Source organism: Ursus arctos, unplaced genomic scaffold (genome assembly GCF_023065955.2).
Source record: "Ursus arctos isolate Adak ecotype North America unplaced genomic scaffold, UrsArc2.0 scaffold_19, whole genome shotgun sequence".
Classification (NCBI taxonomy): domain Eukaryota; kingdom Metazoa; phylum Chordata; class Mammalia; order Carnivora; family Ursidae; genus Ursus; species Ursus arctos.
In genome coordinates this window covers 41377213-41390724 of record NW_026622863.1, presented here as the reverse complement: position 1 = coordinate 41390724, position 13512 = coordinate 41377213, and the positions used below count along the sequence as shown (strand labels likewise).

Here is a 13512-nt window from a genome sequence, read left to right as displayed (position 1 = left end):
CGTGGGGCGGAAGTGGTTGGGAAGGGAATGGGGGTGTTTAATTCGGGTATTGGAGGGGACACTGGTGGACGGTCAGTGTTGGGGGTGGCTGGGGACGGAGACGGGAGGTGTCTGAGAGGGCTGAGAGTGGGCCTCTGAGGAAGCTCAGATGGGACTCCAGGGAAGCTCAGAGTGTGGAATTCTAGAAGACTCGGGGTGGAGAGACTAAGGGGTTCAGTTAGGGAAGAAGGTTGGAGAGGAGTCAGGCTCCGGACTAAAGGCCCAAGGTTGCTGCAGGGAAGGGGCGCTCGGGAGAAGTGTGAAGGGGTCCAGAATGGGGAGATCCGAGGAGACTGAGAGTGGACCTGTCTGAGGAGACTCAGATTGAGGGCACATGGGTGTTGAGAATGGGGCATCTGAAAGCGTTTGCGGCGGGAGGAGGGTGCATGGTGACTTTGAATATTGTTCGAGAGCCAGACTCATGGTTTCAAGTCTGAAGTTGTTAGGATGGGGTCTCAAACTGTTTAAAGGGGCTTTGGGGTGCAGCCCTGGAAGCCATGCGTGGAGCTCTTGGGAATGGCTCCCAGTGAGGTCAGAGATGTTCTCTGTGAGAGGCTTAATAGGGCAAAAATGTGTGTAGTTTGATGGGCCCTTGTGGATGGAGTTTGGGGCAGTGGGGCAGCGTTCTGGATGCTCACTGTGTCCGGGTGGCTTTTGAGGTGCTGAGGATTCGGGTTTTAGAAACCAAGTGAGTTTCCCTGTAGGGCTGAGGTGAGGCCCGGGCTCTTGATAAAGCAGGAAATGGGATCATAGCCTGATGGTGGGAGGCTTGGTGACTTCAGAGTGTCCTCCCCTCCCCCACAGGACTGGGTGCATGGAGTTGGTGTCGATGGAGGATCAGGACGCCAGGGTCCCAGCCCTGGAACCATTCAGGGTGGAGCAGGTTGTCAGGACTGGGGGTGCAGAGGGTGAAGGTGGGGACTAGAGGGTGGGAGATAAGAGTGGGGAGAGGTAGGCTGACTCCTGGGTTTGTGGACTGGGACTGCTCCCTCCCTCCAAATTCATTCTTACCCTCAGGATATAGCCCCATGTTCACCCCCACTTCCCACCCCAAAAATGGGCATTAGTCCTTTGAGGTCAGGCCCTGGCCTGTCTGGGAACATCTGGAGCCTCTCTTCAGAGGGAGGGTCTGCTCAGTGTTACTAGGACTCCTGTGTAGGTCTAAGGGCTGCACCTTCTGGGGGCTTTCTATCCTAGGCACCACCTGTAATCTACTATGTCCCTGACTTCATCTCCAAGGAAGAGGAAGAGTATTTACTTCGACAGGTAACCCCAACACCCTTCTGGTTTGTTTTACCCTCCTTCCCAGATCCCTCCCCAACCTCCAGGTTCTGTGTGAGAGCCTCTAAGGCTACACTGAAGATCTTGGCAGGAAGGAGAGTGCCATTCAGCACCCATCCCTCATCTTATTTACTCCTCTTGCAGGACCTGCTGGGGCCTGTCAGAAAGAGCCTCTCCCAGGAGGCTTAGGGGAAACCAAACATTCTTAGAAAGGTAGTTATTATGTAGCTCAGATCCCTGTGCTGGGATAGCCCAGTCCAGCCTCCAAAACAGATGAAATTGCTAGAAACAGATTCCTTATGCTAGCAACAAGGAAGTTACAAACCTTATACCCTCTGTGCTGAGATAGCCCAATCCTGCTATCATAGAGAAAAGGGGGTTATAAACATAGGCTAAGATAGCCCAGGTTGGGCCCTTGAGGTTTGGGGAATTGAGAATTTGCAGTTTCAGATTTCTGTGCTGACATAACCCAGGCACCAGAATGCTATAGAGGAAACTCTTCCCTCTGCTGAGATAGCTCAGCATAGACCCAGAGTCTTGGGAACAAGGTTACCAAGCACAGATCACCTGTACTGAGATGTCCCAGTATTCTGTATTCTATTCTTAAGGTTTGGAGAGAAAAGAATTTACAAAGCTCAGAGCTTCTGCATCCTCAGAGCCTTAGTTACAGAGCACAGATCTTCCTTGTGCTATCCCAAGTAGTCTTGTCCAGTTTGATCTCAAGAATAAGTTAGCTACAGAACACAGACTCTTTTTTTTTTTTTTAAGATTTTATTTATGTATCTGAAAGAGAGAGCGTGTGAACATTCATGGTGGGAAGGGCAGAGGAGGAGAGAAAGAATCTCAAGCAGACTCCCTGCTCAGCGTGGAGACTGACACAGGGCTCAGTCCCAGGACCCTGAGATCATGACCTGAGACAAAATCAAGAGTCAGATGCTTAACCGACTATCCACCCAGGTGCCCCACAGAACACAGACTCTTGTGCTGAAGTAGCCCATTCCAGCCCCATAAACCGTGAAAGGAATGGGGAGATTATCGAGTAGAGTACAGACTTCTTGGAGATTGTCCATTCTAGACCCTTGGGATTTTGGCAGTTGGAGAATTTTCAAAGTACTCTCTCCGCTATGCTGAGATAGCCCAGCCTCGCACATTTCCTCCCCCAGGTGATAGGAACAAAGAGGTTCCAGAAGTCAGGCTGTTCTGAGATAGCGCAGGATTCAGGAAATTACAGAGTGCGCACTATTTGCTGGGTTAAAAGAGCCCAGTCCAGCCCAGAGCTCTGAGTGGATTCAGACCACAATTGTGTAGCTCTGGTTCCTCTCCTTGATCCTGATAGATACAGGGGAGAGGGCAAACACCACAATCCTGGGAACACTGTCTCAGAGAACAATCCCACAGACTTTGAGATGACCCATTTCCACCCCCGGTAGAGGGCCCTGTATTGACCTGGGTCGGAGAATCCATGAGGGTGGTCCTGAAAAAGGACTGACCCCTCCCCACCTCCTAGGTCTTCAATGCCCCAAAGCCAAAGTGGACCCAGCTCTCTGGGAGGAAGTTACAGAACTGGGGTAAGTGTCCCTGCCTGGGGGCATGGGCAATTTGGGGATGTAGGCTGGGGCAGGTGGTCCAGGTTGGTGACACTGGGTGGGTCCTTGAGGGTTCAAGGGGTTCCAAGGGCAAGGAGGATCCTGAGGGGTGAGTGGAGGTTCTGAGAAACTAGGGATTTCCTGATGAGGCGGGGGTATCTCAGAGTGTCCAGGTGTTTGAAGAAGGCAGGATGCCTTGGTAGCGTCGGGTAGTGATCTCCAGAGTCAGAGGTTCCCGAGGGTCAGAGTGCTACCAACCACTGGGATATCCCTTATGGGGGCTCCAGGTGCCAGGGCTCCTCAGTTGGGTGTCCTCAGGACCCCATTGCCCTCTCCCAGGTGGGCTCCCCCATCCCCGGGGAATGGTTCCTGAGAGGCTGCCTCTGTGGCTCCAGCGCTACGTGGACAAAGTATCTGACCTCAGCCTTTTTGGGGGTCTCCCAGCCAACCACGTCCTTGTGAACCAGTATCTGCCTGGGGAGGGCATCATGGTAACCACACACCTTCACCCCGACCCCCAGACCTCTGATCCACCATGGGGCAGGGCATCATGTTGACCCACCTCTGCTCATTAAGTAGCCACATACCCTAACCAGGCATTCACCTCCCCATCCCAAGCAGGGGCACCCTCCTTGAGCCCCAGAGGGTGGGGGGGGGGTGGACTCTTGCCCTGTCCAGCCCTGGTGCCCACTCCCTAGCCCCACGAGGACGGGCCACTCTACTACCCGACTGTCAGCACCATCAGCCTGGGCTCCCACACCATGCTGGACCTCTACGAGCCGCGGCAGCCAAAGGATGATGACCCTGCAGAGCAGGTGGGCCCTGAGACACTGCCCTGGCCACTCGTGGGCATTCTGACATCCCACAGCCTCCGCGAGGCCCCAGTCCCTCCTGCTTGCAGGGTATCCCTGATACTCTCTCAGACACCTTCCCCCGTCCCCTCATGGAATGCACCCACATCCTCCCAGGCTCCAGCCCCATCCATTTGCAGGAAGCCCTAGGAATGATACCTGTAGACACCCCAGTACCCTCACCTGCTAAGTGGATGCCCCGATGCGCTACAGATCCCCTTGCCCCACACATTCAGAATGCTCCAATAGCCCAAGGTCCATATACCCTGTGCAGGACTCCCCAGACGCTGATACCCTCAGATACCCCAACACCGTTTACTCACCGTTGTCCCTGACATCCTCTCTTTGCTTACTGCACAGGGCACCCCAACACAGACCTCTCTGCCACTCCAGTAGTGTAGATCTGCCTTGTAGAACACCCTCAGATTCTCCTTGGGGCCTCAACCCATGACTTGCTGCTCAAGGACACCCCCCCACACACCCAGATATACTGAATCCCTTCTGTGAGGGCTCCGCACCACAGCAGCTTCCCTGACCTTTCTCTGAGTAATGCATTTCTGATACCTCAGGGTTCACAGAAACTCCCCTGGACACCCTGATCCCAGCTGCTCCTTTTTAGCCCTACATGGTCCTGGGTAGGCTGACACCCCCTTCTACTGTGTGGGTGTCCTCAAACACTCTGATGTCTGCAGGCAGGCCCAGACCACACCGGCTCCTCCCTGCCTCACTGTTACCCCACCCACACCCTCCCCTTTCTAGCTTCACCCAAGCCCTGAGTCCAGTTCCATCCAGTTTCCTAGGGCTGCTGATCCCTGGGTCCAAGCTGCAGTCAACTTCCAGGCCCCTCCCGAGGGACTGCGGGTCCAGGCCCGCCACCGGCGCCCACTAACCAAATCGCGTAGGATTTCCACTTCAGAGCTTCTCCCTGGGAGCACCCTTGCCCCTCAGCCTTGGCCCCTAGGAACTCGCTGACCTTCCCCGCCCCCCACCTTTAAAGTCCGCGGACCACTCTAACCCCCTGACTTCTGGGGACCCGCTGACCTTCAGCCCGCCCCGCAGCCCCGGTCCCCGCCCCGGCCAGTCACCTCGCTGCTGCTAGAACCCCGCAGCCTGCTGGTGCTCCGTGGCACCGCCTACACGCGCCTCCTCCACGGCATCGCGGCTGCCCGCGTAGACGCGCTGGACGCCACCTCCCTGCCGCCCAACGCCGCCGCCTGCCTGTCGGCGCGGCCCGGAGCCAGCCTGGTCCGCGGCACGCGCGTCTCTCTCACCATCCGCCGCGTGCCCCGCGTGCTGCGCACCGGCCTCCTGCTCAGCAAGTGATGCCTGGCGCCCGCCGCGCTCGCATTCCCGGGCTCTCCGCCGCCTCCTGACAGCTGCAACCCTGTGACCTTGGAACCCCGGGGCAGAGGGGGCTCCCTCCCACTCCCCGGGTTATTTATTTTCCCAGTAACTTTGTGGGAACTACAGGAAGAGGTCCCATTTCAAATAAACTAACAAAAATCTCTCTCTGGTTTTGGATTTGGGGGGGCAGATGCGTGGGTTCCTGTGGGGCACTGTGTCTGGGACCTTGGATGCTGTGGGCCCTGGGGTCAGATGTCTGGTCACCGAGTGGGGCAGAATCCGGGGCTCTTGAGGGGTCGGGATTCTATCTGGAAACTCCTTAGGTGTGATGAATGGAGTGAGCCTGGGAGGTTCAGCCAACTGGCCCGCTGGGGAGGAAGGAGTTAATTGGTGCTGCTCTCACCTGAGCTGGGCGTCAGATTACCTGCGACCAGGTTCTGCTTATTAGGAGGTGGAGCTGAGCCTGCCCCTGGGCCTCTGGCTGCCTCGGGCCTGGGTAAGTCCTACTGAGGAGATCTGGGGGTGGCGGATACCCCCGGCCAGGGAAAGGGCTCTCACTGTCCATCCCCAGGCTCCCAGCTATGGCCCTGCCACCACCTCTGGGCCTTAGACTCCCCTCAGAGCCCCTCAGCCACCCCCCTGAAGCCCCTAGGGAACTGGGCATTGCTGGATGTACCATCTGCCCTGCATCTGGAGAGGAGAGAATCAGGTAGGGGCCAGGGCTTTTGAAACTTGGGTCCCAAAAGGGTGGGGGCAGTAGCAGGGACATTTTGAGGGAGAGAGGTACTATGGCTATGATCACCTAGGGACATGGCAGAGGGAGCTGCAGACGGGTAGGGTAAGGTGGATAATGGGCACCTAGGCTCACCCAGAGGCCTGTCAATGCTTCATACCTCCCAGACTAGACCAGGCCCAGAAACTGGGGCAAGACTCCATGGACCCTCCCCAACACTTCCAGGGTGGGTTGAGGGGCACTGCGCCTGTTGCTGCTCCCCTCAGATTGCCAACACCCTCTACCAATGAGGACCCAGCTGGGGGCAAACACTGTGAGGTAAGCTGAGGTGATCCAGGCCCCTTATGCCAGCCCCCACTTTCTCTCCCCCAAAATCTGGGGATGAGATGATGATTCTGGAAAAGCATTGGGCATCTGTGAGGGGGAGGGATGCTCTAAAAAATGATTCTTCACCAGTCACGATGGAAGATTTTCATTATTTTACCAACTGGGAGAGAATTATTTCATCATTGACCCTGGTGCAGTCCCATTCCTCGTGGGGGTATCCAGCACCATCACCCCTCCCTGTCCAGGCCCCTAGGCCCCGTATGTCCATGTTTCTAGGAGCCTTGAAAACCTGGAGGCTTTGCACTAGAGGTCTTCAGGCCCGGTTCCACGGGGAAGGACTCCAGGTGGGAGCCGCCTTGGTGCAGACCCTGAGATGGACTCTGTGATAGGAGGAGCAGCAGAAGGGGGCAATGGGAGTAGGGGCAAGGTCTTGGTTGGCCCACCCGCCCTAACTCAGTCCCCTATATTCCCCAGCACCTCAGCTCCGGCCGGGAGGTATTGGAGGCTGAGCAGGACAGCCTGTCCCTATGCCTGTTGGGCCTGGGCCTCCAGCTGCAGGACCTAGAGCAAGGCCTGGGGCCCTGGGCAACAGCCCAGAGCAGGATGGGCCAGCTGCAGGTGGGCAGGGCCTCAGGAGTGGGTGCCAGCTTCCTGGGGTGGGAAATGGGTTTATTCCACATTCCAGGTATCTGCGTAGGAAAGGCAAGAAGGGATGTAACTCCAGGTCCCGGATCTCTGGTGCTCCTGGTGTGTGGGGGTACGGGTGTGTGGTGGGGGGTGGTGTCTAACCTTGTGTCCCCAGGCCCTCCAGGCAGACCTGCGTGCGGCAGCTGAGCGTGTAGATGCCCTGCTGGTATTTGGTGAGGGGCTGGCACAGCGGAGTGAGCCTCAGGCCCAGGCATCCCTGGAGCAGATCCTGAGGGCACTCAGAGCCCACCGAAGCAGCATCTTTCGGCAACTGTGGTGGCTGCAAGCCCAGCTGGTCAGCTATAGCGTGGTATGACCCACCCTGGCAGTCCCTGCCCCAGGTACCAATTTCACACTGCCCATGACTCTGTCCTCTGACCAGGTATTTGAGGAGGCCGACCCACTGGATCAGGACTTGGAAGTCGAGGGGGACTTGGACGGGCCAGGACCTGGTGGGGTCTGGGGGCCCTGGGCACCCAGTATCCACCCCACTCCCACAGAGTTGGAGTGGGACCCAGCAGGGGATGTTGGAGGCCTCAGGCCCTTGGTGCAAAAGACAGCCTGGACTCCAGGAGCTCCCTGTGAGCTGTGTGGCCACAGAGGCCCCCAGGGCAGGAGACAAGGCCTTGAGGTGAGAGCAGGTGGGGGATACCCCTCCCTCACAGGCACCCTTGGGAAACCTCCATATGTCTCTTATTAGGGTACTTCCCTTTCAAGGGGGTCTTGGTGGCTCTGTCTCTCCCTCAATCTCTCTGTGTCTCTTGCTCTCTTACTGTCTCAGTGTTGTCCTCCCTCCCTCCCTCCCCCTGCTTCTCTTGGTCTCTGTGTCTTCTCTATCTCTCTTTCCCTCTTGTGGTCTCTATCTGCACTTCCTCATTTTCTCCACCTTTCCTCACTCTCCCCTCTGCAGCCACCTTAACCTCCTGGTTCTTCGAACATTCCAAATTCACTCCTGTCCCAAAGGCCCCAGACACATGCCCCCCTCATCTCCTCACTTCATTCCAGTTTCTCCCCAAATGTCACCTTTTAAAATTTTTTTTAAATTTTATTTTTCTTAACTGAGCTTTATGCCCAACGTGGTTCTTGAACTCACAACCCTGAGATCAAGAGTCACATGCTGGGGCACCTGGGTAGAGCAGTCGTTGAGCGTCTGCCTTCGGCTCAGGGCGTGATCCCGGCGTTCCAGGATAGAGCCCCACATCAGGCTCCTCCTCTGGGAGCCTGCTTCTTCCTCTCCCACTCCCTTGCTGTGTTCCCTCTCTCGCTGGCTGTCTCTCTGTCACATAAATAAAAATAAAATCTTTAAAAAAAAAAAAAGGAGTCACATGCTCTACTAACTGAGCCAGCCAGGTGGCCCTCCCAAATTTCACCTCTTCATAGAGGCCTGCCCTGACTTCCAAACATAATCAGTCCTTAACCTTTTTATTTCCTAACAGCACTTACCACATCTTGACATTGTACATTTATTAATGTGTGGTCTGTCTCTGTTAGAATATAAGCTCCGTGGATGCCAGGACTTTGCCTATGTACAGTGCCTGGCATGTAATAGATACTCATTAAATATTTATTGAATGAATGAATAAGTAATGTCTCTTTTCTCTTGGTTTCTTCAGCTCTGCCCCTCTCTTCCTCTCCCTGAGATCTTTTTCTTCCCTTAGAATCTCATCTCTGTGACAAGCCCATCTTGGCCCTTGCCCAACTTTGTGTCTGTCCCTAGTTCTCCAAGGACCCCACACCTCTCTTCCCCCACAGGACATGCTCATGTCGGGCTTCAGCCACCAGAAACACTTGGCAGGTCACCGAAGACGCTCCCTGCTCCGGAAGTCTCAGGTGAGCTGGTCCTCAGCCAGGGCTATCACTCGGGAATCTTGATGGCAAGGGACAGAAACCTAACCCAAATTGAATTACACAAAAAAAGGGATAATTTTTTATTTTACCATCTAACGGAAAGTCCGGATGCTGCTGAAAAGATCTCAAGTGCTATCAGGGCTCAGTCCTTCCCTCTCTCAGGCTCTTCTTCTCCAAGGTGGTTTCCTTCTCAGCAAATGGCGGCCCCAGCAGCTAAACACTCATTTCACTGGTTCACCCACCCAAGGAGAAGCACAGTGCCACCGACCTACTGGCAGCAAAGTCCGAGGGCTGACTCCCACTTGGCCAGTTTGGATCATGACCTACACCCTGAACCAGTGACAGTGGCCAAGCTGATGGAGTGCTTCCATTGGCCAGACTGGGCTCACATGCCCAGTCATGGAAGTGGGAGTTGTGTGGGGTCATCTATTTGAGAGCCCGAAGGCCTGAGGGTGGGGAGGCAGGATGCCCTCCACCCCCTGCACACATTGAGCCACTGTTATCAGGAAAAGGAAGATTGGATGGAGGGCAGGCATAGATATCCACCCCACTTGGAGATATTCCAAGCCCCTGTGGGTTGGGTCCTGAAGGCTCAGGGGGTGCTAGGAAAGGAGGAAAAATAAACAGCTCTGTAGGTCTGTAGTAGTAAGGAAGAGTCCAGACTAAGTGTTACTTCCATCCATTCTGCTCCTGGCTGCTGTCTCCCCTTAGGACAAGAAGCAAGCATCTTCCAGTTTCCAGGATGTGATGTTGGAGGTAGACCCTGGGTGAGATGCCTGGGAGTTGGGTCTGGGGATGGGGGTGGGGTACAGGGCTTCTGGTGGCAGCGCAGCATGCACGTAACACTGCATTTCCCTTCACAGAGCCCCTGCTCCTGCATCCGGGCACTCCCTGACCTTCCTCCTTCTCCTCCTCCTCCTCTTCCTTCTCCTGGTGGGTGCCACGTTGCTCCTGCCACCATCAGGGGGGTCTTGCTGCTCTCCTGCCCGACTCTCCGTGACACCTTACCTGCTGCTCAGCTATGTCAATGGTCCCCCCCCAATCTGAGTACATAGCCCAGACATGTAATAAATCGTCACTGTCAAAGGATATGTCTTAGTCCGTTTGGTCTGCTCTAACAAAGTAACAGACTGGGGGTGGCTTCTAAACAATAGAAGTTTGTTTCTCACAGTTCTGGAGGCTGGGAAGTCCAAGATGAAGGTGCCAACAGATTGGGTATCTGATGAGAGCTGCTTCCCACTTCACAGATGGTCGCCTTCCCGCTGTCTCCTCACATGACAGAAGGGGCAGGGAGCTCTATTTCATAAGGGCTCTAAATCCTTTCCACGTGGCTCCACCATCATGACCTAATCCCTTCCTAAAGGCCTCACCTCCTAATGCTATCACGTTGGGGGTTAGGATTTCAGCATGTGAACTTTGAGGGGGCACAGACATTCAGACCATAACAGAATGTGTGAGGATATTGGGTGTTTGAGTTCAGAATTTGGGATACAGCTCTGATGTCTGGACAGCCCCCTCCACAGATCTCTTTGCTTTGAGTGTACAACACAGAACAGAATCACCCCATCTTGGATCGGGGGCCCCCAGCCCCTGAGACAAAGATTCAAGCACAAGTAGTGTATCAGGGAGGTGACCCCCTAGGCAGATTGATAGGGCAGTGGGGAAGTGAGCCAGGGAAGGCAGTTAATGAGCTGGCTGCTGGGCATTGGGGCTCCATCCCACTAGGGACCTCTGGGAGAGTCTGTGGAACACACTCAAAAGTGGTGCCACCCGAAGGGTGAAGAAGTCATGGCATTAATTACCGCTTCCATGTCTCATTGGTTAGGGACTGTTCTAGAGATGCTAACTTCCCATCCCATCCCACCTCTCCTGCCTGTCAAGGCTCCCCAGGCAAAGAGGCACAGGTGCCTGCCCCAGGAAGCTAGAGGTGTGTATGGGAAGGATGCAGGTGATGTGGGCCACCTGCCAACACCTGCTACAGCCCCTGTCCAGCATCCATAGGTGCTCTGTTCAAATATTCTACATGGGGGCTCCCAGGCTGGGCCATCCCTGGTGTAGGACCATGAAATCCCCCATCCCCAGGATCTTGACGACACCAAGCTGAATTGCCAGGGCTCAGTCCTGGAGTCCAGTCCTCAGCCTCAGGGGTCTAGGCTCCTCCTCTCCTCGGAGTTTATGCAATCAGGACAAGAGGAACAGGACTAGACTCAAGAACAGAGACAGAAGCCCTGTGCCAGGCTCCTGGATGTGCACTAAACACATGTCCCCTCTTTAATGCTCATGACCACCCAATGGTGTGTCCCCACTTAACAGAACGGGAAACTGAGGCTCTCAGGGGGAAGAGAGGAAGTCTCTGGCTCACAGCCACACAGGGAGCAAGTAGCTGAAGCCCAGTCCCCACTGATGTAAGCAGACATGGGAACTGATTTTTGTGGGTAGCTGAAAAGTTCAGGCTGCAAGCATTGTTGGACCCAAGGGCACACATGGTATCTCCATCTCTCAGTTCTCTCCACTAGTTTGGCTTCTTCTCTAGTGGTAGCCAGAGTGCCCCCTCAAAGCCTTCAAGCACACAACCCACCAATTCAGCAGCCAATAAGACAGTCACTCTTCCTTCCCTTACTGTTCCAAGTCAAGCAAAGTCCCAAAGCTGGCTCCCCTGGCCAGTGTCACCTGCTTCCCTGGCGGCTGCAGTCAGCCCTACCTGAACCCTGTGTACTGAAAATGGGGGAGGAGTGGGTCTCCAAAGAAAACCAGGGGGGCTGTCACCAGAAGGGGGAATGAACACGGAGAGAGGGGGGCAGGAAGTAGCAGATTCCGAGAGACTCCAGGTTCAGGGAAAAACCAGAATGCAAACCCATCTGTACTGTTTCCACACCAAGTCTCTGTCCCCAGTCAAGGAAGAGCCATCGTCACCCTGGAGTCACCGCACAGGGCGGGCAGAGTCTTGGCAATACTGGCCCAACTGACTGGGTAATGGAACAAATCTGTGCCATTCATTCATTCATTCATTCATTCAAAATTGAGTGTCTGCTTTGAGTCAGTTCCTGGTCAAACAGCAGGACTAAGTGAAGAAGACAGGTGAAAATCCCTGTCCCCGTGGCTGACATTCCAATGGAGGAGATCAACAGTCAACAAAAGCACTAGATAAAATATGTAATAGGTCATATAAAAAATATGTAATAGGTCAGATGGTGATTAAGTGCTAAGGAGAAAACTAAAGTAGGCAAAGGGACAGGGGATACAATTTCATTAGGGTGGTTGAGGAAGGCATCAGGGAGACAATTATGTCATTATGTGGTAATTATGTGATTAAAGTAAATTGTAGTGAGGAAAAAAGCCACAGGACTCCTACTAGAGTAGTGCTGTCCCAGACGATATAATGCGAGGCACAAATAAAATTTTATTATTACTTTTTAAAGGAGATAGAAGTTTACTGAATATACCACAACGGAGCAGCAGACAGGACAGCAAAAGAGAGGCTGTCTGCCAAGAGGTGGTGGTGAGGGGCTATAGTTATAGGGTGAAGTGAGAAAGTATGGGAATGTATGGAATTTTTCCCTCTTTGGTAATTGTGCCTGGTTGAGGGTAGTCCATTGGTCAGTGAGGACCTATGATTATTTCCAGGTGGGTCACTTAATGAGCCTTTTTGCATTCAGCTTGGTGGCCACTGTGGGCCCTTTTGCCTTGTCAAGTTTCCAGTGCTCAAGCCTGTTGCCTAAAAGCAGCCTCTACATACACCCCCCTGCCCCCCAGATCTGGCATATGGGTGGTGGGCTCATCTTTAGTAGCTGCTTTAATTTTAAATTTTCTAGTAAACAGGTGGTACCTGGGTGGCTCAGTCAGTTAAGCGTCTGCCTTTGGCTCAGACCATGATCTGAGGGTCCTGGGATTGAGCCCCGCATCAGGCTCCCTGCTTGGTGGGGAGTCTGCTTCTCCCTCTGCCCCTCCCCTCCTGCTTGTGTTTGCTCACTCTCAAATAAATAAATAAAATCTTTAAAAAAATAATAGTAATTCTGTTAAATAGTAATTCTAGTAAATAGCAGAAACAGGTAAAATTAATTATAACCTAATTTTTATTCTATTTAACCCTATATACCCAAAATATTATCACTTCAATATGTAATCAATCTAAAAATGTGATATTTTACAATTCTTTTTTCTTACTAAGTCTTTGAAATCTGGTGTATATTTTATTTTTTTTAATATTTATTTATTTATTTATTTGAAAGAGAGCATGAGTGGGTGGGGCAGAGGGAGAGAGAGAGAGAATTTCAAGCAGACTCCATGCTGAGCACAGAGCCCAAGATGGCCTCAATCTCACAACCCTGAGATCATGACCTGAACCAAAACCAAGAGTTGGACGCTCAACCAACTGAGCCACCCAGGCACCCCTGGTGTGTGTTTTATACTTTAGAGCACATCTCAATTCAAATGCTTTTCAAATGAAATGTAATCCTACAAAAATAAAGTTGTGATTAATGGAAAAAATGTTTTACACTGCTTGTTTTAAAATTTAAATTACTTAAATTTATAAAATTTTGGGGCTCCTGGGTGGCTCAGTTGGTTGATTGCCCACCTCTTGGTTTCAGCTGAAGTCATGATCTTGCGGTTATGGGAATGACCCCAGGTCGGGCTCTGCGCTCAAAGGCTCTGTGCTCAGAGCGGAGTCTGCTTCAGATTCTCTCCCTGTCTCTCCTGCTCACTCTCTCTCTCAAATAAATACGATCTTTAAAAAACATTTATAAACTTTTTAAAGATTCCTTAGTCCCTAATCACATTTTTATAAAGTTTATTTAAGTAATAATCTCTACACCCA

At 53.2% G+C, this 13512-nt stretch overlaps 2 protein-coding genes across 12 annotated transcripts; both read left to right on the top strand.

The window, feature by feature from the left end:
• The first annotated feature begins 2 nt into the window (after positions 1–2).
• On the top strand, positions 3–5264 carry ALKBH6 (alkB homolog 6). 11 transcript variants are annotated; one of them, XM_026484490.4, is made up of 7 exons: positions 3–71; positions 844–922; positions 1237–1305; positions 2828–2888; positions 3246–3397; positions 3605–3721; positions 4817–5264. In XM_026484490.4, the coding sequence occupies exons 1-7, from the start codon at positions 28–30 to the stop codon at positions 5078–5080; spliced, it is 786 nt and encodes a 261-aa protein (XP_026340275.1). In that variant the 5' UTR covers positions 3–27; the 3' UTR covers positions 5081–5264. The 11 variants fall into 11 exon arrangements, with proteins under 11 accessions (XP_026340275.1, XP_026340268.1, XP_026340276.1 ...); XM_026484483.4 differs by having other exon boundaries at positions 4805–5264; XM_057314701.1 differs by having other exon boundaries at positions 22–46; positions 4805–5264.
• Positions 5265–5342: 78 nt separating this feature from the next.
• On the top strand, positions 5343–9785 carry SYNE4 (spectrin repeat containing nuclear envelope family member 4). The gene is made up of 8 exons (XM_026484470.4): positions 5343–5810; positions 6002–6152; positions 6636–6779; positions 6964–7143; positions 7231–7479; positions 8601–8678; positions 9408–9463; positions 9560–9785. Exons 1-8 carry the CDS (start codon positions 5683–5685, stop codon positions 9741–9743), a joined length of 1170 nt encoding a protein of 389 aa, XP_026340255.2. The 5' UTR covers positions 5343–5682; the 3' UTR covers positions 9744–9785.
• The last annotated feature ends 3727 nt before the right edge of the window (positions 9786–13512 follow it).

What these genes read in the sequence shown, in the direction of transcription:
- ALKBH6 (XM_026484481.4), top strand. Translation starts at nt 624, where the DNA reads ATGGGCCCTTGTGGATGGAGTTTGGGGCAGTGGGGCAGCGTTCTGGAT. An exon ending in AACCATTCAGGGTGGAGCAG is followed by an intron (nt 923 to 1,236) that starts GTTGTCAGGACT and finishes TTTCTATCCTAG; the next exon opens with GCACCACCTGTAATCTACTA. An exon ending in ATGATGACCCTGCAGAGCAG is followed by an intron (nt 3,722 to 4,804) that starts GTGGGCCCTGAG and finishes GCTGACCTTCAG; the next exon opens with CCCGCCCCGCAGCCCCGGTC.
- SYNE4 (XM_026484470.4), top strand. Translation starts at nt 5,683, where the DNA reads ATGGCCCTGCCACCACCTCTGGGCCTTAGACTCCCCTCAGAGCCCCTC. An exon ending in TCTGGAGAGGAGAGAATCAG is followed by an intron (nt 5,811 to 6,001) that starts GTAGGGGCCAGG and finishes CATACCTCCCAG; the next exon opens with ACTAGACCAGGCCCAGAAAC. An exon ending in GGTGGCTGCAAGCCCAGCTG is followed by an intron (nt 7,144 to 7,230) that starts GTCAGCTATAGC and finishes TCCTCTGACCAG; the next exon opens with GTATTTGAGGAGGCCGACCC.